At 48.0% G+C, this 24,230-nt stretch overlaps 1 protein-coding gene across 3 annotated transcripts; it reads left to right on the top strand.

Annotated features, from left to right (window-relative positions):
- The first annotated feature begins 16,937 nt into the window (after positions 1 to 16,937).
- On the top strand, positions 16,938 to 23,271 carry TROAP (trophinin associated protein). Of its 3 annotated transcripts, none has more exons than XM_037031010.1 (15): positions 16,938 to 17,022; positions 17,280 to 17,428; positions 17,530 to 17,713; positions 18,239 to 18,396; positions 18,481 to 18,618; positions 18,809 to 18,891; positions 19,385 to 19,437; positions 19,925 to 20,028; positions 20,918 to 21,034; positions 21,133 to 21,216; positions 21,301 to 21,360; positions 21,624 to 21,758; positions 21,916 to 22,519; positions 22,777 to 22,970; positions 23,113 to 23,271. In XM_037031010.1, exons 2-15 carry the CDS (start codon positions 17,285 to 17,287, stop codon positions 23,158 to 23,160), a joined length of 2,106 nt encoding a protein of 701 aa, XP_036886905.1. In that variant the 5' UTR covers positions 16,938 to 17,022; positions 17,280 to 17,284; the 3' UTR covers positions 23,161 to 23,271. The 3 variants fall into 3 exon arrangements, with proteins under 3 accessions (XP_036886905.1, XP_036886904.1, XP_036886903.1); XM_037031009.1 differs by having other exon boundaries at positions 19,922 to 20,028; XM_037031008.1 differs by having other exon boundaries at positions 19,907 to 20,028.
- Positions 23,272 to 24,230: the final 959 nt, after the last annotated feature.

Raw genomic sequence — 24,230 nt, 5'->3', positions numbered from 1 at the left:
CAGACAATACCAACCCAGCGATGAACGCTGGGACTGGGACAAGGAGGTGGCATTGTGGGCGCACCTGACCCAGCCTTGGGGTAAGGATGGCTTCCCAGAGGAGGCGCCACCACACGGAACAACAAGCAGGAGTCATTCAGGTGAAGCAGGGAGAGGGGTGGACTTCTAGGTAGATGAGTCAGCCAAGGAGTAAGGGCGCAGGTGTGAAAGTTAAAAATAGTTCTACAATGCGGGTGCGAAGGATAGAAAGGAAGAAGTGGTGTTGAGTTTGGAAAGATGAAATGCAAGAAGGGGGCCCCTCATGGAGAGCCTCATGTGCCATATTAAGGCATTTGGAATTTATCATTAGGAAAAGGGAAAGAAAAGGATTGAATCGGGAGGATAAAACATTCCGATTTGTGTTTTAGAAAGATCAGTTTAGGTGTGGTGTGCAGAAAAAAATTAGAAGGAGATGAAGGAGAGTTCGAGTCTGCTGTGGTGAAACATGCAAAAGATGGTGGTGGGCAAAGAAGTGGATGGATTTGAGGCCCAGCCAGTGCGGCTCCGTTGGTTGAGTGTCCTCCCCAAACCTAAAGGTCACCGGTTCAATTCCTGGTTCAGTCCCTCATCCCGGCAAATACAGAAGCCAACCAACTGAGGTGTCTCTTCCTCCTTTTCCCTTTCTCTAAAATTAAAAAAAGGGGAGGGGTTAATTTTTTTAAAAAAAGAGAAGTGGATGGGTTTGAAAAATATCCAGAGAGTAGGTTGGCAGGTGAAGGAAAGGGAAAGAGCAGAGATAACCCAGGGTTTCCAGTTGAACAACCAAGCAAATGGTGGACCTTCCACAGGAACGGGAAAGGTCGGAGTAAGGGGCGGGACCAGGCTGTCACAAGGGCGGTGTTAGACTCACGGAGCGTGAGGTGCTGTGAAACAATCAAGAGAAAGAGCAGGCAGGCAGTTGGGTCCACAGGTCTGGAGTCCAGATGTGATGGGATATTTGGGATACTGAATATAATCGGTATCTTTTTGCTTCGATGCTTTCTGCTACAAGTAGCATATAACCCCCATTTAATAAAAAGAAAAAGGAAAAGAGAGTAAGGAAATATCTCATGTAACAAGAGCTAGAGGCAGGCAGACAGAGGTTGGTTGATCCGGCAGCCCAATGACATCATCAAGGACCCAGGCTGTACCCATGGTTCCCATCAGCCTTCCTCCTTGGAGGGGAGATTTGTCCTTGGGTGGTTCTCCTCACCATCTCAATGGCTACCAGAAGCTTTGGGGTGGTGCTTCTGTCTTCACACCCAGTGGAGGAAAGAAACACCTCCTCCCAGGTATGAGACATAAGTCCTTTCCTTTGGGCTGTCTGGCTAAGGTCACTGGTGTGGCCACTCCTGGAGCACTAACAGTCGCCAGGGGAAAAGCACCAACTGTCTTGAGCTAATTGTCTGTTAGAGGACAGATGGCAGGAGCCAACCACAATGTCCATTGCAAGTGTTGCTCAGAGGCCCCACCACACACAGGCACACACATACTCACATTCTTACTTCAATTTTTGTTAAATTAAATTTGTGGGGGTATTAAACCACCATGAGATATCAGCTCACCCTGGTCAGAAAGGCCATCATTATTAAATCAGCCAATAACAAATGCTGGTGAGGATGTGGAGAAAGGAGAACCCTTTTGCACTGTTGGTGGGAATGCAGACTGGTGCAGCCACTGTAGAAAGCAATATGGGGTTACCTCAGAAAATAAACAATAAACTGTGTTATGACCCAGCAATTCCATTTCTGGAAATTTATCTGGAAAACAACAGCAACAACAATGAAACACTTACTCAAAGGAGTATGTGCACTTCTACCTTCATTGCAGTGTTATTTACCATCGCCAAGATTTGGAAGCAGTGTCTATCAGCAGATGAGTAGGTGAAACAACTAAGGTACATTTGTTAGGTAACAGCTAGGAATGAGCAGCCAGAGGGGAAATGAAGCAGGACCCCTGCCATTACACTCTAACGAAGAACCAAACACCGGAGGCTAGAAGTGAAAGGGAGGCATGTCTCACCCTGTGACCCAGCAGTCCTATGCCAGGCATTCCAGACATCACAAGCAAAGCTATAATAGCGCAGGAGGAGGGGGACGCTTGAGATTCTGTGGGTATCATCTTCTCTAGGGGGAAAGAAAGCCTTCGTAACTGTCCCAAGGTCTGAAGGGGAGAAGGGGAGGGGAACCTAGAAACTGACTAAAGTATGTAACCCCTGAAGGCCAGTAGTTGGCACACTCAGATTGGCTGAGTACCCACTTGCAGCCAGGTGCTCCAGTGTACCTAACAAACTTACACCTTTATTTCCTCCATACAAGGGCACTCGGATCTGCTAGGCACCTGCTTGCAGCTTTTGCTTAAGCGTATAGACAAACTCGCAGCTTAATTTCCCAGTATATACGTGAGACATGGCTTAGCCAAGTGCCCACTTATAGCCAGGTGCTCAAACAAACTTAGTAGCATATTTACTAACAATGTTATTTTCTTTGTTCATGGGGCATTCAGATTAGCTGCGTGCCTGCTTGTAACTTCGTGCTCAAGTGTATTTCATAAATAAACTTGCTATCTCATTTCCACTAGGGTTTGTCTCTCATCTGAATTCTTCTCTTGCCAGCAAAGCAGGAGCTGAGGAAGGAAAGCCCCTGACTCAAGTCTCCCAGGTAACACGCTTACACAGTGGAATATTACTTGGCCATAAAAGAGAGGAAAACCTTACTCTTTGTGACAGCAAGGATGAATTTGGTGAACATTATGCTGAGTGAAACAAGCCAGTCAGAGAAAGACACATACCCTATGATTTCACTCATGTGTGGAATCTAATGAAAAACTGAACTAAGAAGCAAAACAGAGACAGACTCACAGAGAGCAGGCTGACAGCTCTGGAGGTTGGAGGGATCGAGCGAAAAAGAAAAAGGACTCGTGGATGTGGACAACAGTGTGGTGATTGTGGAGGGTATATGCGTAGAGATGGAAGAGGGTATAGGGGGAATAAATGGTAATGGAAAAACACAATAAAAATAAGCTATTAAAATAATAGTAAAATAAAATACCCCCCCCCCAATTACTGGGGTAAATTGATTCACAACATTACATAAGGTTCAGGTCTACAACTTTATGATACATCGCCTGCATATTCCACTGTGTGCTCACCACCCAGAGTCTAGCCTCTGTTCGCCACCATAAGTTGATTCTCTTTACCTTCTTCCTCCTCCCGGACTCTCTCCCGCTCCGATGACCTTTGTCTTTGACCATCGTGGTCTTTGTCTATGAGTTTGTTTGCTTGTTTGTTTTGTTTGCTCATCTGTTGCTTTCTGTTTAATATGCAACATATGAGTAAAACCACATGGTTCTTGTCATTTTCCATCTGACTGATTTCACTTAACATGATACTCTCAAGATCCGTCCATGTTGTTGCAAATGGCAGCATCTCAGCATTGATAACCCCAGAGGGAGAGAGAAAACTCTCAGGAAGGCTGGAAGCCCAAGTCAGACGGCAGCAGGAGGAAAATGGGGGGGTGGTTATCAACAAGGAAGGGGTTAGACACCTCGGTGGGGGCAGCTTCCAGCCAGGCAGGGCTTAGAGACAAAACCTGCTTGGCTGAGGAGTTCATCAGAGATGAGGAAGGGGAGAGCAGGCCGCTCTTTCCAGATGTTTGATTGGAAGGGAAAGAACTAGAGCGAAGAAACACCTGTGTTTGAGAAGTGACACTTGGAAGAAAAGAAAAATTAGACCAACGATTTTCAAACTGTGAGTCATGAAACATTGTCATAAAATTATTGTGTCAAGCCCTGGCTGGTGTAGCTCAGTGGATTGAGCGTGGGCCTATGAACCAGAGGATCGCGGTTTGATTCCCAGTCAGGGCACAGGCCTGGGTTACAGGCCAGTCCCCAGCAGGGGACACGTGAGAGGCAACCATACATTGGTATTTCTCTCCCTCTCTCCTTCCCTTCTCCTCTAAAGATAGGTAAATTAAATTAAAAAAATTATTGTGTTAAAATCAACATTTTTTAAAGAAAAATGAATAGAAAACTTCAGAATATGGCAAAACTTTTATTTTCAATGTATTTATATACATGTGTACTGGGTTGCCATAGAAAATTCATTTTCCATCTTAGATTTTGGTTTAAAAAAAAAGAATGAATGACAATGACCAGACTTGAACAAGCTTGAACGCCTTGTCACAGAGGGGCCCAGACACCTACAGAAATGACGCCCCCGCAGACCTGGCTGCGATTGAAGAGGCTGTCGGAAACTCACAGTCGATCCTCATGAGGAGGATCTGGTTTTAACATCAGGAAGACAAAGCTGGGATTTGCCTGTAATTAAGGAAGCTTATACCACATTGATTTTATTGTGCTCTGCTTGTTAGAAGAAAGGAAACGGTTTTCAGGGCATCCATGAGAAGGTCATCTCTTAGTATCTCACATCGTTCCTGCAGAGATCAGACTGCGGCAGGCACCTCGACCCTTGACCCCAGGGAGGGGCCCACTGTGGCAGCTGGGGTAGTTCTTTTTTTTTTTTTTGAAGATTTTATTTATTTTTAGAGAGAGGGGGAAGGAAGGAAAAAGAGAGGGAGGAAAACATCAAGGTGTGGTTGCCTCTCACACACCCCACACTGGGGACCTGGCTCGCAACCCAGGCATGTGCCCTGACTGGGAATCAAACCGGCAACCTTTGGTTTGCAGGCCAGTGCTCAGTCCATTGAGCCACAGCAGCCAGGGCAGGGGTAGTTCTTCAGGGGCCGCCTGCAGTAGGTGGAAAGAGTTGTTATCTGGGTTGCGAAGACCAGAGACTAATCAACTCTCTCAGGCAAGGGAGAGTTCATGGTGAGGTTACAAACAGAAGGAAGGGAGACAGGAACTGCAGCTGCCTGGGATGGAAATGGGTGTTGCTTCACAGGAACTTGGAAAGACCTGCGTGACCTGGTCTCCCAGGAAGAAAGGGCTCTGCAGCCGGGTCCCGCCTCCCAGAGGCTCACAGAGGACAGGCAGCCCCCCAGCAGCAGGAGGAGCACACACAGGGCTCCCAGACCCCGGCCCGCTGCTGCTCCTGCTGCTCCAGTCGCAGTGAGCAAATGAGCTCACGCCCGCCCCTGGTTTTGCTTACTCCTGGTTTCTCCTTAGTCATGGCTTCACTTGTGCTTTGACGTCCACACCTGATAGCAACTGAATACAACTTCTAGGGCTTTCTTTGGTTCTGCTCTCACTTCCTGTCATGGAAGACGCCCACTTTGCTGGCCTTGGCAGATGAGTTGACACTCTCCACTCCTCGGAGAGATGCCAACAGACATCCAGAGCACTGGGCTCTTGTTGGGGCTGTTAGGCTGCTTCGTCTCCTGTGCACTTCAGCTCCCGTCGGTTAACACATGTTGTTAAGTGCACAATTTATGTTGGCTGTATTTGTTCCTAAAACTGTTTTTGACACTTGTTATAAAACTCTCATAGTTCAAGCAAATATTTTTAAACTAATGAAGAGTGTGAAAAGTACAATCTTTATTTAATACATGGCATAGTGGTTAAAATCTGCATTTAAGTCTTGGGATCTACTTACTAGACTTTGGGAAAGGTACTTTACCTTTCTTTGCCTCAGTTTCCTCATCTGCAAAATGGAAGCAACAGCAGCTCTTTCATAAGAGTGTTATGAAGATTAAATGGGAGGTGAGTGGACTCGGCTATCCTGTAGGCATGAGAATGGGGTGATATGGCCGCTACACTGCCATCACCCCCCTTCCCCAGCAGGGTAACCCGGGGCCTTGTAAGTTCCGAACCAAGGATCGCAGCTCCAGTTATTCTCTAACAGTGTGAGGGAGCGTCAAAGGGTTTTTCTGTTTCAAGGGGAAAGCTTGAGTGTGTGCTGTAGCTTTTTTTTGTCCTGTATAAATTTCCTATTGCTGTGGTAACAAATTATCACAAATTTAGTGGCTTAAAACAACAAACGTATGACTGTGCTGGAGGCTGGAAGTCTAAAATGGGACAGCAGACCTGCGTTCCCAGTGGGGGCTCTGAGGGAGACGTCTCCGGCTTCTGCCCACACTCCCTGGCCTGTGGCCCTTTGCACCTGCAAAGCCAGCAATCGCGTCATTGACCTCTGCTTCAGTTACCACGTCTTCTGGGAGTCTGATTCTGCTGCCTCCCTCCCGAAAAGATCATTGTTACTACTTTGGGTACTGCAGATAATCCGGGGTAATCTCCCCCATCTCAAAATTCTTAACTTAATCGCACCAATTACAAAATGGGCAAAGAATTTAATAGATGTTTTTCCAAAGATGATATACAAGTGACCAAGTACAGGTAAAGATGCCCAACATCATTAGTTAGTAAAGAAAGGAAAATCATTTCATACCTCCTAGAGCACTATTAAAAAAGAAGAAAAAAAACAGAAAATAACAAGTGTTGGAGAGAATGTAGAGAAATTGGGAGTCCCATACATTACTGGTGGAAATGTAAAATCAGTCGCTGTGGAAAATAGTTTGGCAGTTTCCCCTGGAGTTAAACACAAACTTACCATACGACCCAGCAGCTGCACTTCTGGGTACCCCCCCAAATTAAAACAAGTGCTCAAACAAATGCTCGTACATGCATGGGAGCAACCCAAATGCCCATTAACGGATGCATGGATAAACAAGATGTGGTCCGTACACACAGCGACATACTACTGAGCTACAGAAAGGGATGGAATGCTTGTACGTGCTGCAACATACTTGAAAACATTCTGCTGGTGGAAGAAGACAGACACAAGAGGCCACATATCCACACTCGCATTTATGTGAGAGAGTTGGGACGGGGAGACAACAAAGCAGATTGGAGGTTTCGGGGCTGGAGGGGAGGGGGAGAATGAGGAGTGACTGATTTACAGATATGAGGTTTCCTTTTGAGGTGATGCAAATGCTTTGGAACTAGATAGAGGTGGTGGTTGTACAACCCTGGGAGTGCACTAAATATCACTGATGCTTACTTTTAAATGTGTGAGTTTATGTTATGTGAATTTTACATGAATTAAAAAAAACCTAGTCTTATATCTAAGAACCCATATTTCAAATGAATATAATTAACATTGTTAGAGAGATAAGGAATAATCTAATCTCCCCAAAAATAGTTACAAAAAAAGAACAATTTTTTGGAAACAAAAAATGTAATCGCTGAAATATAAAATTCAGCTTTTGTGTTGTTCATGTGGTGGTCACTCAGGTTCAGCTCCAAGAGGAGACACAGGAAAGGCGCGGGAAAACAAAGGGCATTGTACTCACAGGTCCTAGAGAGGGGTCCCCACATGCCCATGCCGCACAGGGTCACAGGGAAACCTGCGGGCCTGTTTGGTTCGGGGGCACAGGGCAGGAGGGAGAGAAGAACTTCGGCCGCCATGTTTATTGGAGCTTCCTAGAGAAAGGCAGGGCAGGGGGAACATGTTTGGGTGGCTAGAATGAATAATTTCTACTCTAAAATATAGTACAGACTCTACACTATACGGGTGGTCCCTAGTGGCCTGATGCCTGCTTCTGGAATGATTAAGACAGAGAAATATTGTTGCCCGGGATGCACCAGACAGAGGAGATGTGTCTCTGGACTGGGCAATTCGCACACCAAAGGCATGCTCCAGGCTGAGTCCTTTGCTATCTTTAAGAGTGAATTAGCACTACAGAGGCAGCCTCTCCCCAGTTTGAAAGGGTTTTTAAGATGTCAAAACATTATAATATGCAAAAATTATACACACACACACATATATAAATCATGAGGATGGATGAGACCGCCATCAGTGCACTGCCCTGGAATGTGAGTGATGACCAGCGTGTCCACATCTGCTGGTCCTCCCGTGCATTCTTCTAGAACATCACAAACACAACTACAGCTCCCTGGTTTGGAGCTCCTGTGTTATAATACTGGATTAAGGTCTGTCTGGTTTGGGAGATCATTTATACATTTTACAACATACAACAAAATTCTTATAACTCTGCCCAGACTGGTATGCTCACCACTTTAAAGATTTCAGTTCCAAAAAGGAAAGTGCTGGCTCCGTAGCACCCCTGCACTTGTAAGGCTGTAAGGGGGAACACTGCCGCCCATCTTCTAGGGAACGACAGTAAGTGAGCATGGCTCCGCTACCCCTTTTAAGACAAAAGAGCCTCAAATACTTGAAATGAAAGAAAACACACCTCACCAGCAGAGAGCTAAGAAATCGCTGCAAGTTTTGTCTGATGCCTGCCTGACATCTGGTTATATTAACTTTAAAACATAACAACTATAGAAAAACCCTTTTGGGGGCTGCCCTCTGCCTCTTTTTATTGCGAGAAATTTTTTTAATCGCAATTCCTTAATTGGAGCAAAGAGAAGAGAGCCCACCTTGTTTTAGCAAGTTCCTAAGTGAGATATTTATAAGGACAATAGAAAACCTTTGAAGTTTTGAAAGCAGATAACATGATTTTTAAAGCCTAGCCTTGCACTCATGGTTTTCAATATATTTAGTTACGGATACAGAGGCCACTGTGAATGTGGTGGGTGTGCATGCGTGTGCACACAGGCATGCGTGTGGAGTGTATCCCTTCGCCCTGTCCACTGAGAGAGCGGATGGCAGCAATACCCTAACATCAGTGAGTAGACTGAGTGTCTAGCTCTTGGTTTCAAATCACATTTCCTGTTAAAAGGAACCAAAGCTCCTTGGAGAAATGGTGTGTTCCAGAGCTGATGCAGGGAAAGTATAACTGGAGCCCGAAACACGTTGCTCTGCCAGAAAGAAAACTACAAGTGCTAAAAGGACACAGTTGGAGGGAACCAAAGTGTTGCCACCCTGAAGCTACTGTTTGGGACATTGATTTTAAACTGTTCATTAATACACACACCCTGGCCCTGGCTAGCACAGCTCAGTGGATTGAGTGCCAGCCTGCAAACCAAAGGGTTGCTGGTTCGATTCCCAGTCAGGGCACATGCCTGGGTTGCTGGCCAGGTCCCCAGTGAGGAGCAGTCAAGAGGCAACCACACACTGACGTTTCTCTCTTTCTCCCTCCCTTCCCCTCCCTCTAATAATAAATAAAAGAAAATCTAAAAAAAAAGAAAAAGAAACAGAAGATTCATAAAGAACCTTTAGCCTTGGCTGGTGTGGCTCAGTGAACTGAGTGCCAGCCTGCAAACCAAAGGGTTGCTGGTTCAATTCCCAGCCAGGGCACATGTCTAGATTGCGGGCCATGCCCCAGTGGTATGCAAGAGGCAACCAACAATGTTTATCTCCCCCTTTTTCTTCCTCCTTTCACCTCTAAAAATAAATGAATAACTTTTTTTAAAAAAAGGACCTTTGACCCTCCTCTCCTTTCCTACTCAAGAGATTCAGACAGAATCTCTTCAAGAGGAAATTTTAAGATGTTGGACTTAGCCTGAATACCCTAATTTGAATTAGTATGGTAAATGAAAGGGCTTCAAACAGGGGCCTATTAGACTAGACACCTGTGTCCCATTGTATCTGAGTTGCCTGTAAACAATCTGCCTGCCCTGAATGTCCTGCTTTTCCTCAAAACCTATGAATCACTCATTCTCACTTCTGAAATTTAAGACTTTATTTTCCCTCCCTTTCTCCTTTCTCCAAAATATCACATGTCCAGTGTTGCTTCACTGTTTGAAATTTTCATGCTTCTGTGAATTCCCCATGCTCATGTTTTAACATTTTAAAACTATTTATTTATTTATTTTTAGAGAGAGGGGAAGGGAGGGAGAAAGAGTGGGAGAGAACATCAATGTGTGATTGCTTCTCACTTGGCCCCCACTGGGGACCTGGCCCGCAACCCAGGAATGTGCCCTGACTGGGACTCGAACTGGTGACACTTTGGTTCATGGCCACTGCTCAATCCACTGAGCTAGGCCAGCCAGGGCCAGTGTATTAAACATTTTTATTTTCTCCTGTTAAATCTCTCTTTGTTAATTTGATTATTAGCCCAGCTAGAAGAACTTGGAAGGTGGGAGGAAAAATATTAACTTTTTTTGCCCCCACATATTTTGCTGAAGACAACTTGAAAAGGCCCCCACTGACCAAATCAGACAAGTTGAGCATAAAAATAAACAATATTAGTCATTAGATAGTAATCCTCTGAATAGAATAGGAATGTAGGAGAAAATGCTGATATGATTAAGTAAATAAAGTGAGAGTGTGATAAGGAATGGAATATTTACATAATCTCAAAGTCTTTCCCCCCAGCACTTATTCATTACAACGGGGAAAGAGTAATTTGCAGGAGAGACACCTGGCAGATACCACTTTAACCAAGTAACCCAAGGAAAAGCACGGACGGTGTCAGGCCCCACTGGACATGGTGCAGGGGGAAGGAAGCGGCATCAGTTCCGTGACAGTCCTGCCAAAGATGCACACCCTGAGTCTAACTGCAAGTCAATATGACACATCCAAATGAGGGACATTCTAAAAAAGAAAAAACTGGCCTGTACTCCTCGAAAGTGTCAAGGTCATGAGAGTCAAGTTTGAAGAACGGTTCTAGATTAAAGAAAACTAAAGAGACATGACAACTAAAGGCAACACATTTTTGTGGCCTGGGTCTTTGTGCTACAAACAGCATGGCCTTGAAAACTGGTGATACTCAAGTAGGGTCTGAGGTTCAGAAATGGTCGGGATGCAACGGTGTTCTTTTCCAGGTCTCAGCCGTTGTGTAGTGGTAATGGAGGGAGATGTCCTGGTAGCCGGAGATACGCACTGAAGTGTTGGGGTGGGAAGGTGGCGGGGCAATATATTGGCAACTTACTGTCCAATGATTGAGGTAAAAAGTTCTTTGTACTATTCATGTCAGTTTTCTGTTTGATATAGTTTGCAAAATCAGGTTTCAAAAAAAGGTTATTCTTAGGAAAAACTACATGGTTTCCCACACATCATGTTATCCCTAGTACTGCTACCATTTAATATAATATTGGAAGTTCTGTACAATGGTGTAAGAAAAACCAACAAAACAAAAATAAGAAACCCATATAAACTGAAAGAGAACATATAAAACTGTCTTTATTTAGGGAAGACATAACTGTAGAAAAATCAGAAGAATCGATAGACAAACCAGGAAAACTAAGAAAAGGTTTATTAAGGTTGCCAGCTACAAAATCCATGATCTTCTTCTAGAGACCTAAAGGAAATATTTGCAAAGTAAACATGAGGTTAATGTGTGAATATACAGTAAAATCTTATAAATCAACAAGAATAAAGACAGGAAATCCAATAATAAAAAATATGCAAAGCATGTGAATAGACGTTTCAAAGCTGGCAAAGCTCTTCTGGCTAACAAGAATAATAACACTCAAACTCATTAATAATCAGAGAAATGCAATTTAAAATAGCCAAAAGGCCACTTGATACACATTAGAACTACAAAAACTAGAAATTTGTATAATACCAAGTGTTGGGGAGGAAAGGTGATAAGAACTTCCAAGCAATATTAAGAGTTTAAACAAATGCAGACATTCTGAAAAAAGGATCTGGTGGTACATAGTGAGGTTAAACGTGTGCAAGCCTTTTGACCCTGAAATTCCACTCCCGGATATATATCTCAGGGAAATTCTTTTGTTTTTGTTTTTATTTTTTAAATATATTTTATTGATTATGCCATTACAGTTGTCCCATTCCCCCTTCACTCCCCTCCACTCTGCACACCCCTCCCCCACCATTCCCCCCTTTCGTTCATGTCCATGAGCCACAAGTTCCTTAGATTCTGTATTTTCCCTACTATTCTTGCCCTCCCCCTGTCTATTTTCTACCTACCGTCTATGCTACTTATTCTCTGTACCTTCTCCCCCTTTCTCCTCCTTCCACTCCCCTGTTGCTAACCCTCCATGTGATCTCCTTTTCTATGGTTCCGCTCCCAATCTAGCTGTCCTCTTAGTTTGCTTTTGTTTTAGGTGTGGTTGTTAATAACTGGGTTTGCTGTCCTTTCACTGTTCATATTTTTTATCTTCTTTTTCTTAGATAAGTCCCTTTAACATTTCATATAATAAGGGCTTGGTGATGATGAACTCCTTGAATTTGACCTTATCTGAGAAACACTTTATCTGCCCTTCCATTCTAAATGAAAGTTTTGCTGGATAGAGCAATCTTGGCTGTAGGTCTTTGGATTTCATGACTTGGAATACTTATTTCCAGCCCCTTCTTGCCTGTAAGGTCTCTTTTGAGAAATCAGCTGATAGTCTGATGGGAACTCCTTTGTGGGTGACTGTCCCCTTATCTCTTGCTGCTTCTAGGATTCTCTCCTTCATTTTAATCTTGGCTAATGTAATGATGATGTGCCTTGGTGTGTTCCTTCTTGGGTCCAACTTCTTTGGGACTCTCTGAGTTTCCTGGATTTCCTGGAAGTCTATTTCCTTTGCCAGATAGGGGAAGTTCTCCTTTATTATTTGTTCAAATAACTTTTCTGCTTGTTGCTGTTTCTCTTCCCCTTCTGGTATCCCTATAATTCAGATGTTGGAATGTTTAAAGATGTCCTGGAGGTACCTAAGCCTCTCCTCATTTTTTTGAATTCTTGTTTCTTCCTTCTTTTCTGTTTGGTCATTTTTTTCTTCCTTCTGATCCACTCCCTTGATTTGAGTCCCAGTTTCCTTTCCATCACTATTGGTTTTCTGTGCATTTCCCTTCACTTCACTTAGTTTAACCTTCATTTGTTCCTCTAATTTGTGACTAAAATCAACCAGTTCTGTGAACAACCTGATCACCAGTGTTTTGAACTGTGCATCTAATAGGTTGGCTATCTCTTGGTTGCTTAGAAGTATTGGCTCTGGGACTTTGAGTTGTTCTTGAGCCATAATGTTTTGGTCAATTCATGCCTGTTATGTATGAGGGGTGGAGCCTTAGGTGTTCACCAGGGCCGGGCCACCCAATTGCTGGGTTATGACGCTGTATGTGGGGGCAGGGTCAGAGAGGGGCAATGGCATTTGTTCCACTCTCTCTTGGATTTCAGTCCCCTCTGCTGCTTCCCACAAACAAACCTGGCCCCTCCTGGTGCTGGCTCCCGGGTGTGTGGGCACCCTCCAGGACCCTGTGGGTCTCTCCAACAAAGTCTCTGTGAGCCTGGGAGCTTCTCCCAGCACCTCGACCCCATGAGTTTTTCCAATTGGTGCTTTTAGGCCTTAATTCCCGCTGCTGGGGTCCTAGCCTGCGCAGTCTTACTGCTCGCTCCTTCACCTGGTTTATCTGAATGTGAATGTGTGACCTCGGTCAGCCAGCCGCCTTGGGCCCCCACTGGGTCCACTCATTGCCACCCCATGCCTGGGATCTGCCAACCGCCACCTGTGCACCTGGGTCGGTCTGGTCTGGCTGCTTTTCCCTGTGCAACCCTGCTCCACCAGCCGCTGAGTCTGCCCCTCTTACCGGTCTGGATGAATGGTTTGTTGTTGTCGGACTTTGGTACAGTTCAATTTTCTATGATTTGGTTGCATTTTTGTTACTAAAACTTTGTTGTCTTTAAACTTGGTTGTGCGAGGAGGCATAGTGTTTCGACATACGCCTCCATCTTGGCTGGAAGTCTCTATCCCAGGGAAATTCTTGAGTGGGTTCACAGGGGACCGGGTAAGAAGATAATTCTCTGAAATTGCTTGTAGAAGTGCAGGATGGATAAGGAAACTATGATGGATGCCTACTATGGAATCCTATGTAGAAGTCATAAGCAATGAACTAGATTATATGTAGCAGTAAGGATGAATCCTAGATATGGAATTGACTGGAAAAAATAAAAACAAAATCAAATGACAATGCCATTCATGCAAATTTAAAACACATACACTAAACAATCTATAGTAGGCTGAATAATGCCCCCCAAAGATGTCTGTGTCTCAATCCCTGCATCTGTGAGTCCCCTGACTATGGCAAAAGGGATTTTTCAGCTATGATTAAACTCAGGACCTTGAGATGGGGATATTACTCTGGATTAGATGGCAGACCTGATGTAACAACAGGGTGTTTGTAAGAGAGGGGCAGCAGTGAGTAGTGTGATGACGGAACAAGAAATTATAAAGAAGGTAAAAGGCGAGAGATTTATATGATCTGAAGAGAAACCAGAGTATGAACAGTGAAAGGAGAGCAAACTCACAGTTATTAACAACCACACCTAAAACAAAAGCAAACTAAGAGGACAGCTAGATCGGGAGCGGAACCATAGAAATGGAGATCACATGGAGGGTTAGCAACAGGGGAGTGGGAGGAGGAGAAGGGGGGAGAAGGTACAGAGAACAAGTAGCACAGACAGTAGGTAGAAAATAGATAGGGGGAGGGCAGGAATACTATGGGAAATACAGAACCTAAAGAACTTGTGGCTCATGGACATGAACGAAAGGGGGGAATGGTGGGGGAGGGGTGTGCAGAGTGGAGGGGAGTGAAGGGGGAATGGGACAACTGTAATGGCATAATCAATAAAATAAATTTAAAAAAAGAAATTACAGAGAAGGAAGAAGGGGTCACAAACTGAAGAAGATGGCAGCCTCTAGAAGCTGGAAAAGGCAAGCAAACAGACTCTCCTCTGAAGCCCCTAGAAGGAATGGAGCCCTGCCAATACTTAATTCTACGTTTCTAGCCTCCAGATCTGAAAGAGAATAAATGTGTAATGTTTTAAGGTACTAAATATGGCAACTTTTATAGCAGTGATAGGAAACTAATACATAACGCTACATATTTGACAAGCGTACATGCATAGTTAGGAATACATACCAAGCACATATGAGCGGTGTCTATCGGGGAGAGAAATAGGAGAGCAGAATGAAAGGGGATGATAGAACAAAACAAGGGAGGCGGCTTGTACACAGATGAAAACGCTACATTATAACCTGGTGAAGATTAACTCAAGTCTCCATAGGAAAAGTCCAGCAAGGTCACACTGGCTGCTGTGTAGAAAACAGGTTGGATGCTCTGATCAGCATGGCGGATGTTCTGAGCATTGGCTCCTCTAAAGGCTTCTCTGATATATCAGTCTCCTTTGTACCTTGATTCTATGAAGCTGGTGCCCTATTCTGAGGAATAGGCATACAGGTAGGGTTATTGAAAGGTATATCACCACTCGTGATAAATCACTCAATTCCTCTTACAGATTTTATCCGTGTGAATCAGTCCAAGATCTAGCATGGGTAGCCTGACAACTTCAAGTTTCCAAGTTTGTGAAGATAAGGACGATCCTGCACTGTGATGACTACCTTAAAATCATGTAAAACCACGGTGCAGCCAACCTGCACCCTGGGGCCTCCTCATTTGTCAGACTTAAGCCTCATTCCTCCTATTATTCCAAATGCTTAGCAAAGGGCCTTACACAGAGTAGGTACATGGTGCTTGTTAGTAACCACCCCTGCTGGCCTAGTCGTTAGAATTTAGCACATTCACAGTACCTGTTAGTGGAATAAGGTGACCCTCGCTTTCCCTCAACTCAGCCCGACTTTCTAGTTTTATTCCCTATGTTGCATCTACCCCTGAGGACTCAAGTATTCTCTGAACACTCCACATTCTTTCATGTCCTCTTGCCTCCAGTACTCTTCCCAGTGACTAGAATAATGTTATCTTTTTAAAGAGGAAGTACAAACAGTACTTCTCCCTGGTCTCTCCATGCATTCATCTGATGAATATTCAGCATCTTGACAACCTGGGCACAATGCAAGGCATTGAAAATGTGATAGAGGCCCTGGCTGATTTAGCTCAGTGGATTGAGCACAGGCCTGCGAACCAAACAACCACAGCTCGATTCCCAGTCAGGGCACATGCCTGGGTTGTAGGCCAGATCCCAGCAGGGGACCCCACAAGAGGCAACCACACATTGATATTTCCCTCTCTCCTTCCCTTCCCCTCTAAAAAATAAATAAAATCTTAAAAAAAAAATGTGATAAAGCCAAGCATAAAGCATCACCACCTTCCAGGAGGCTTAGAGGTGGGAGATCGAGTTTAACAAACATAATTTATTATGTTCACTTTGATGAATACACAATTACCAGCTGAGATGACATGCTTGGGGGAAATGCACTCTCTTCTTCGTGAGCACTTAACCGAGGGATTCTTTTAGATTAGGGTGGGTTAAGAGCAGAGGGACTCAAGGAAGGGCTCTCTGAGGAAACGTTTTCTTTTAAGTGTCTGAAATGGCGTCCCTAAAGCTTGACGCCACACTCCGATTAGAGTCGGCTAGGGGTCTCTCCAAACAGCCACCGACATAAGCAGGCCCAATCAGGGCGACTGGCCCAATCAGGGCGACTAGCCCTTCCCAAAATACAGCCCAAACGGTCTTTCCCTCACCAGTTCCGAGACCCCGCGAGAGTACGACTGCACCCGTTATCTCCCAGACCCGGGGCGCCACGCCTTCCCGGCTTCAGACCCGCCTCCTTTTTCCTTTTTCCTCGCGTTCCATCCCGCGCTCAGCTCTCGNGGAAATGCACTCTCTTCTTCGTGAGCACTTAACCGAGGGATTCTTTTAGATTAGGGTGGGTTAAGAGCAGAGGGACTCAAGGAAGGGCTCTCTGAGGAAACGTTTTCTTTTAAGTGTCTGAAATGGCGTCCCTAAAGCTTGACGCCACACTCCGATTAGAGTCGGCTAGGGGTCTCTCCAACCAGCCACCGACATAAGCAGGCCCAATCAGGGCGACTGGCCCAATCAGGGCGACTAGCCCTTCCCAAAATACAGCCCAAACGGTCTTTCGCTCACCAGTTCCGAGACCCCGCGAGAGTACGACTGCACCCGTTATCTCCCAGACCCGGGGCGCCACGCCTTCCCGGCTTCAGACCCGCCTCCTTTTTCCTCTTTCCTCGCGTTCCATCCCGCGCTCAGCTCTCGGATTGGCTGATTGAGTCCTGTCAGTTTTTTCCTGGCTAGGAAGTGGTTCGACTACTAGTCGTATTTTGGCCCAGCCCCCGAAGCCTACCGATTGGACGGCTGAATCAGGGGTCACGCGCCTCGAAGCGCGGACGAGCCAATCAGGAGCTTGGCGTATTTTACAAACTGGGGAAGTGGTTGCAGCTGAAGCCGAGTCAGGGAGAAAGCGAAATAGAGGGGGCGACCCTGAGAGGTTCCGGGGAAGGTGCGGCATGGGGATCTTGGAGGGAATGAGGGCTGTGGAGGTTCATAAAGCGAGGCAGCTCGGGGACCTGGGTCGAAAGAGTAGGTTCAGGGTGTCCGGAAGTAGCACGCAGAAGAGTGGACCTTGCAGGCGCCTGGTCTTCTGGGCGCATGGATTTGAGCGAAGGTGGAGGTATCAGGGATGTGAGGACAGCACCAATGCCCAAACTGGCTGACCTTTGGTCGCTGAACCTGCCTTCTTCCCCATTTCGGTTATAGCCGTCATGACCAGCTTCCAAACCAAGAAAGATCCTCCCCTCCGGGGTGTGTCACCCACCCCTAGCAAGATTCCCGTACCTTCAAAGAGAAGGCCACCTCTCCCCACTGTCAAGCCCTGCGTCCTGGACCAGGAGAACCAAGATCCAAAGGTAAGAGAGGCTTAGTGGTGAAGACAGTAGCCACAAGAAGGCAGCGCACACCACCCATGTACCCCAATGCTGAATTTTTTTTTTGTCCTCCCATCCCCTAGAGATTGGAGAAGATCAGTATTCAACGTCCCCTTCTTGACTCAGCATGCCCCAGGCCAAAAGCCACCCATCAAGAAGAGAAATCAGAGAGATTGGTGGGGAGCACACTGCCTCGGAACCCCTTGGAGGAGCTCAGGCCTAGCCCTAGGGGACAAAATGTGGGGCCTGGGCCCCCTCCCCAGACAGGTACTTGTTGGAGGCCTAGAACACAGTCTCCTTGGCCAGTTGGTAGAATGGATTGGGGATCATGGAGCTTGAGGGCTTTGCACTCCTCCAGCCTCCTGCTGACTATAAGAATCAGTCCTTGGTCCTTGCTCCTGGAAAGCTCTGCTCTTAAAAGCCCTCTCCTTCCTCCAGCAAAATGCTGTCTCTTCTAAAGCCCTTTCCAGCTCTCCAATCACAATTAATTGCTCTGTCTTTTAATACTTTGCTACAGTCTTTTATAACGTGTCCATACTTTGGCTTGAGTCTGTTACCTCTCTACAGTTTGATGATAGCTTCTTGAGACAGGGGACTTTGTCTTATTTATCCCCGGGCCTCAGGGCCTAGAATAGTGCCTTATGTAATACTCTGTGAACATTTGGTGAGCTGAGTCCTATTATATGCATCTCTGGCTCACTATTGTACCTCAAGGTGACTACACTAGGGTACCTGGCCCCTCAGCTTTCCCTCTTCCTGTTCCATCTCACCTTTCCTTCTCTTCCTTTGCAGAGGTTCCAGGGGTCATAGAGTTTGTGGCTGACCCTGAGGCCCTGGCTACCATCCTGTCAGGTGAGGGGGTGAAGAGCTGTCGCCTGGGGCGCCAGCCCAGTCTAGCTCAGAGAGTACTGGTTCGAGGGAGCCAGGGAGGCACCATCCGGAGGGGCCAGGTAATGAGACAGGATATAAGAAGATCAGGCTGGTGTGGACTGAGGAGGGAATCCTGAGCTGATAGCCTCTTTTGGGGGTCCCAGGGTGCCCGGGCGTCTGCATATTTGGTCCCCAGAACCCCCCAAAATCGACTGGACCCTGCCAGGGCTTCCTGCTTTTCGCGGCTGGAGGGACCAGGACCCCGAAGCCGGACCTTGTGTGCCCAGAGGCTAGAGGCTGTGGTGAGTAAAGGGCTTGCAGGGAGGCTGACAATACTCAGTGCTTCTGGGAGCTCCTTCCAGGGACAAAACCGGGCCTTGGGAGGCACCTCATGATGAGCCAAAGGGGTTCTGTGGAGACAAATGGGGTTGGAGGCCTGAAGGTTTGGGGCCCACCTCTGACTCTGCTTTTTCTTTTTCTTTTATGGGTTAGGTTCCACCTTCAAGACCTTCCTTTCACTCCTCTGCTCACCCCAGCTTCCAGAAGTTGAAAAGAGAAACGGGTGGCAGCAGCAGGTGAGGAGAGGGCCATTTGGAAAAGAAGGATCCAATGTCCTATCCAGGGTCCCTCAGAGTTGGGGCCTGCCAGTAGCTTCAGGACTTCCCACCAGCCCACGGAGGGAAGGAAGGAAGCTGTGACTGTCTGGGTGAGCCCTTGGAGTAGGATTCAGGGTTTACTAGCCAGGCCTCAGTAGGATGTCAGCTTCTTCAGGATTTGGGGGAGGAAGGGTATGGAAATGAGAGGTCCTGCTTCTTCTGTTTGGTAGCTAGATCACAGACGGTGGAATCTGGGTTTGATTCCTGACCCTCAGCAAACTTACTAGTTGTGTGAGCTTGCCTTAACCTCCCTGCTTCAATTTCTTGAATCTGTCAAATGAGGGTAATGTTTGTGTCGTCATGGAGGCGGTTGTGAGAATTAAATGAGATGATGTTTGCAAAGCAGTTAGCGCAGTGCCCAGCTCCTACTTGATATTCACTGACCGCTAGCTGCTACCCTTGTTGTCGTCAGGACTTCAGTGAGCCAGGCCTTGGGATCGCTCCTGGAGACCCCGGCCCAGCCTGGTGAGTGTGTCTGGCCATGGAGAGAGAAGAGTGGTGGGCTGCCTGCAGTGGGGTTCAAGAGAAAAAAGCTCAACAGGCTGGGGGGTGGGGGGGCAGGGGGAGGCCAGATCAGAAGGAGCTGGAGAGGACGAGACCTTCTTGATAGGCCAGAGGTTGGCCCAGTTGCGCTTGCGTCAAAGGAGGTGGTCCCCATTCCTACCTTCTCCCTGCCACTTCCAACCAGAATTGCCTTCCCCTATTTTATCCTCAGCCCCTAAGAGCCATCAGCACCTGCGGAAACACTCAGATTCAGATTAACAAGTGATTACTGCGTAGTTCTGGGCTCCAAGGGGATGCTGGACAGCTCCCCACCCCTGATGGGGCCGTGGGGGCTGTCAAACCGATGCACCCTCTGTAGAGGTTGCAAAGCCCTGTGCCAAATTTTGGTGGGTGTTCCAGATACTATGGTACATTTCCTGTCTCCTCCTAGCTTCTTCTGTCCCAGAAGGAAAACATGAAGTTGCCGCTCACTCAGATGAAGAAGGAATGGGCCCTCTCGGTCTGACCCAGTGGGTTCCATTAAGAGAAACCCAAGAGATAAACCACACCAAGGTGAGATGGGACCCTCCTGGGATAGGGGAGGTGGGGAGGAGAGGTGCTTGGGGAAATTTTCCAGCAGCAGCCAGCACTGAGGATTGTGGATGGAGCCAGGTAGTCCTAGGCCTCAGATGTTAATTGGATCTGGGTTTGCCCCCCATGGGCCCAGGTCTTCTCCAGAGTAGGACTGGCCTCTCTTTACCAGGTGTCTGGGCTCTGGAGGTGAGAGTTCACAGTCTGATATGTACTTGCATCACCATCAGATCAGTACTGAGAAATCTGACACGTGTCAGCCAAAGCTTTCATTCATCCACTCCACGAGTATTTATTGATCAGCTACTATTTGTCAAGCACAGTTCTAGGTTCTGGATATACAGTAGCAAATAAGTTCACATTCTAGAAGAGGGAGGCAAAAAGTAAACACATAAGATATATGGCATGTCAGTGGAAGTGGAGGCGAGGTATTGTAATTTCAAATAGGTTGGTCAGGGGGATCTTATGTAGAAGGTGATGTCTAAGTGAAGACCAGAAGGGGTTGAGGGAGTAAGCCCCCCAGATATCTGGGGGAAGAACATGCCAGGAGAACTGCAGATACAAAGGCTCTGAGGAGGAAAAGTGCCTACTATGTTTAAGGATCAGGCAAAAGCAGATGGCAGCAAGACTGGAGGAAGGGGAACGACAGGAAGTGAGGTTAGAGCAGAGACAGGATTCAACTGGGTGAGGATTTACAAACCAGTGTTAGACCTTGGGTTTTACTTGGAATAAGTAGAAAGCCAAAGGGAGAAGGAACAAACACAGGAGTGATGTGATATGATTAGGAGGGTCACACTGGCTGCTGTAGTAGGAACAAGACCTAGGAAGGCAAGCGGAAGGGATCAGTCTTCCTCCTCCTTCCTCCCCACAGGATCACCAGGACTGCCACCCGGTGCCTTCCCCTGGCCATGGGCTGTTACCGTCCATCACCCGCCCGTCCCCCTTTGGACTGGCTCAGCGTGTGCCCTCCCCGGGCCCCTCAGCTCTGGTTTGTACCATAGGGGTTAGGCAGTGGCAGAGCAGTCTGGCTGGGATCCCTGCTAGGTCTAGGTTTTGTCACTACTCAGCCACCCCATCTCTCCCCAGACCTCACATTCAGTGTTGCGGCGTCATGCCATTCGCCCCAAAACCCAATTCACACCCATCCCATCGGCCCCCAGAGCTCAGCAGGTAAGAGAGGGCAGGGGATGTAGCTGGCATAGGAAGGGAATGAATGAGTGCAGGAAGGGTTATGACATCTCGCTTCTGTCCCAGGTCCGATGTGTGAGTGGCCTCTCTCCTCAGTCTTGCCCTGAAGAGCCTGCCCTGTCCTGGGTAAGTGCCCAGGCCTTCCGCTGCTGAAATCCCTCACTCTCTCCTGTTGGCCTGAGACCCAGCAGTTTGAGGTCCGTGGGCTCTTTAGAAAATCTACCTAATTCTCCAGCTCTTCCTGCTTCTCTGCTGTCTCTCCTGATCTCAGAGTAGGTCCTGCAGTTAGGCACCTGGTTGGTCCCTTCCTCATGAGGGTGGGACTCGGTGTGGTCTTTCCGCCCCAGCCAGGCTTCCTCACACGGTCCCTCTCTCTTCCCGTGTGGCAGGAGCAGATTGCAGTCCGGTTATTTGACCAGGAGAGCTGTAAAAGGTGGCAGGAGGGGCCTGGGAAACCACCTGTGGCAACTCCTCACGGACCCCACCCCACTAGTACCCCCAGCTTCCAGGAGCTGAAGATGCAGGTGAGTCTGAGTGGGCAACAGCTCTGATGCCTGATGGGCAGTGACAGGGCTGGGGAAGGGAGAAATGGGAGGAAAGTGGGTATAGGAATAGGGCGGTTGAGTGGAGACTTGAACCCACATCTTGACATCACACTGGTGTATTCTGTCCAACCCACAGCGCATCAGTATCCTGCAGCAGCTTTTGCAGCAGGAGGTAGAGGGGCTGGCAGGGAGCAAGCGTGCCCCCCTTAATGGAGGCTCCTCTCTGGATATGGTTGAACTGCAGCCCCTGCTGGCAGAGATTCCTAGAACTCTGAATGCCCCACAGCATGATCCTGGGGCTTCCCACCTTCCTGAACTGGTGCAACACTCTGGACTGCCAAAGCCCGGCCCTCCAGAGGAGTGTGGGGAAGCACGGCTCTGCCCTGGAGCAGAGCCTGTGCTGGCTCAGGCCTGCCCTCCAGCGGAGCTGGGACCGCCAGAGTCCTGTCATAGGAGGGAGCCCGAGATTCCAGGGCCTGCCACCTGGGAATGGCCTGCGGTGTCTGAGGCCTGCCCTCCAGTAGAGCCTGGACCCCTTCTGGCCTGCTGCCCTGGGGCAGAGCCTGGGTCATCCAAGACGGGCTCCCTGGAACCTAGGAGTACAGAGTGCAGCCCGCAGCCCTGCTGCTGTCAGCCGGCTCCAGCGACCACCAGTGTTACCTTCTCCTCCCAACACTCACTTTGTGCCAGCCCCCCTATCCGCTCACTCCAGTCTCTGAGGCCCCCAACAGGCCAGGCAGGTAAGTAGTTGGTTGGAAGGGGTTATGAACAAAGGAGGTCCTCATCTTGCTGGGAGCGGGACCCCTGCCCTGTACCAGGTGATCCCAGGCTTTCTCTTTTATTTACCTAATTTGCCCAGCCTGGCTCTCCTTCAGGAACAGTGTGACCCTATGCTTTTAATTGGCTTGGCCTTTGGTGGGGGCTTGAGAAATTGCAGTATAAGGTGAGAGTACATGATTCTAGAGCCTATCCTGAACTCTGGCCCTTGGACCCTCAGGCCCCAGTAGTCTGGCTCCTCGAACCCTGGCCCTGAGGCAGCGCCTCAAAGCATGTCTGGCTGCCATCCACTGCTTCCATGAGGCACGCCTGGATGATGAGTGTGCCTTCTACACCAGCCGAGCGCCTCCCTCGGGGCCCTCTCGGGTCTGCACCAACCCTGTGGCTAAGTTGTTGGAATGGCAGGACGCCCTGGTGAGCTTCCCCACCCACAGCAAGCCCATGGGAAGTAGGAAGGGGCAGGGGCCCATCCTCGGCTCCTTTACAGAGCTTAGTGGGGAAGGGTTGGCTCAGGTCAAAGATGACTGGGCGGTGACAAGGTCTCCTCTCTCTCCAGTGTTTTATTCCCATTGGTTCTGCTGCCCCTCAAGACTCGCCATCATGAGGCACCCACCTCCTGCCCTTCCTTGCTCCTTCCTTCTAGCCCTTATTTATTGTCGGCCCGCCCCATGGGAGCGGGAGCCTGCACCCTTTTGTCCTTCAATAAAGTTTCTAAGGTGTCTCAATGTGTTTCCCTCTGGTCTAACCTAGGCCAGCTACTGCTGTTGCTCTCCAGTTGTCCACTTGGTGGCAGTGTCTTCCACCTGAGGGCCAGCCCTGGGCTCTCAGCTCCTGGGTTCTGTGCCCGGTCTGTCGGGAAGGGAGGCAGTCACCCCACTCTGGTTCACCTCAGCAAGCTCTGTGAGTGTGTTGGGGGATGACACCCATAGTCAGTTCCCTTAGGAGACCTGCTCTTCCCCTTGGCTCTTGAGATGGGTGGCACTTCCAGGAGCCATCAGCAACCCCCTTATCCCCCAGAGCTCTGCTCTAAGAACTCTCCCTGCATCAGGCAGAAAGCTGAACACTGGACCCGCAGTCTTGGAACCCTCCCTGTCACTCTGGTTGGTGTATCTCTGCAGGGGTGTCCCACCTTTTGGCATCTCGGGGCCACATATTAAATACACAAATACTAATGAAAACCGATGAGCAAAAAAAAGGTCCGCGCACAATTTGCGGAGTTGTATTGGGCTGCATTCACAGCCGTCCTGGGCCGTGTGTCGGACACCTGAGCTCAAGGCTTGAAGCTCTGCAGAAGCCGATGCCGCCCTGTTCACCCTTCCCACTCACAGCAGAAGCACGGAGCTACTCTTCCCCTCCTCCAGAGGCAGGCCTTGCTGCGAAGGGCCAAACTTTTGTCTCTGGCAGGGTGGGTGAGAGCCGCTGCCCCGACTCTGCACCAGTGAGGACACACACACGTTCTCTAATGTCCACGTTCTCTAATGTCACTTTATTGGAAGAGGCAACAGCACTGTAGCCCCAGGGCTTAGCCAAGATCCAAGTAAAATGGTGACTGTGCAGAATGAGTTTTAAATGCTAGGAAGGAATTCGCTGGTTCCTCCAGTCCGCAGGACGGCTGCCAAGGCGGGAGCCCGGAGCCCGAAAAATGGAGATGAAGGGAGGACGGGATGGCAAGAG

This window comes from Sturnira hondurensis, unplaced genomic scaffold, assembly GCF_014824575.4.
Source record: "Sturnira hondurensis isolate 20B ecotype Veracruz unplaced genomic scaffold, ASM1482457v3 Scaffold0020903, whole genome shotgun sequence".
In the NCBI taxonomy this organism is placed as follows: Eukaryota; Metazoa; Chordata; class Mammalia; order Chiroptera; family Phyllostomidae; genus Sturnira; species Sturnira hondurensis.
The sequence above is the reverse complement of the archived record's forward strand: the minus strand, read 5'-3'. Positions and strand labels throughout refer to the sequence as shown.

Coding starts and splice junctions, on each gene's coding strand:
- TROAP (XM_037031008.1), top strand. CDS start 17,285: ATGACCAGCTTCCAAACCAAGAAAGATCCTCCCCTCCGGGGTGTGTCA. Junction 17,714..18,238: donor TGGGCCCCCTCCCCAGACAG/GTACTTGTTGGA, acceptor CTTCCTTTGCAG/AGGTTCCAGGGGTCATAGAG. Junction 20,029..20,917: donor AAGAGATAAACCACACCAAG/GTGAGATGGGAC, acceptor TCCTCCCCACAG/GATCACCAGGACTGCCACCC.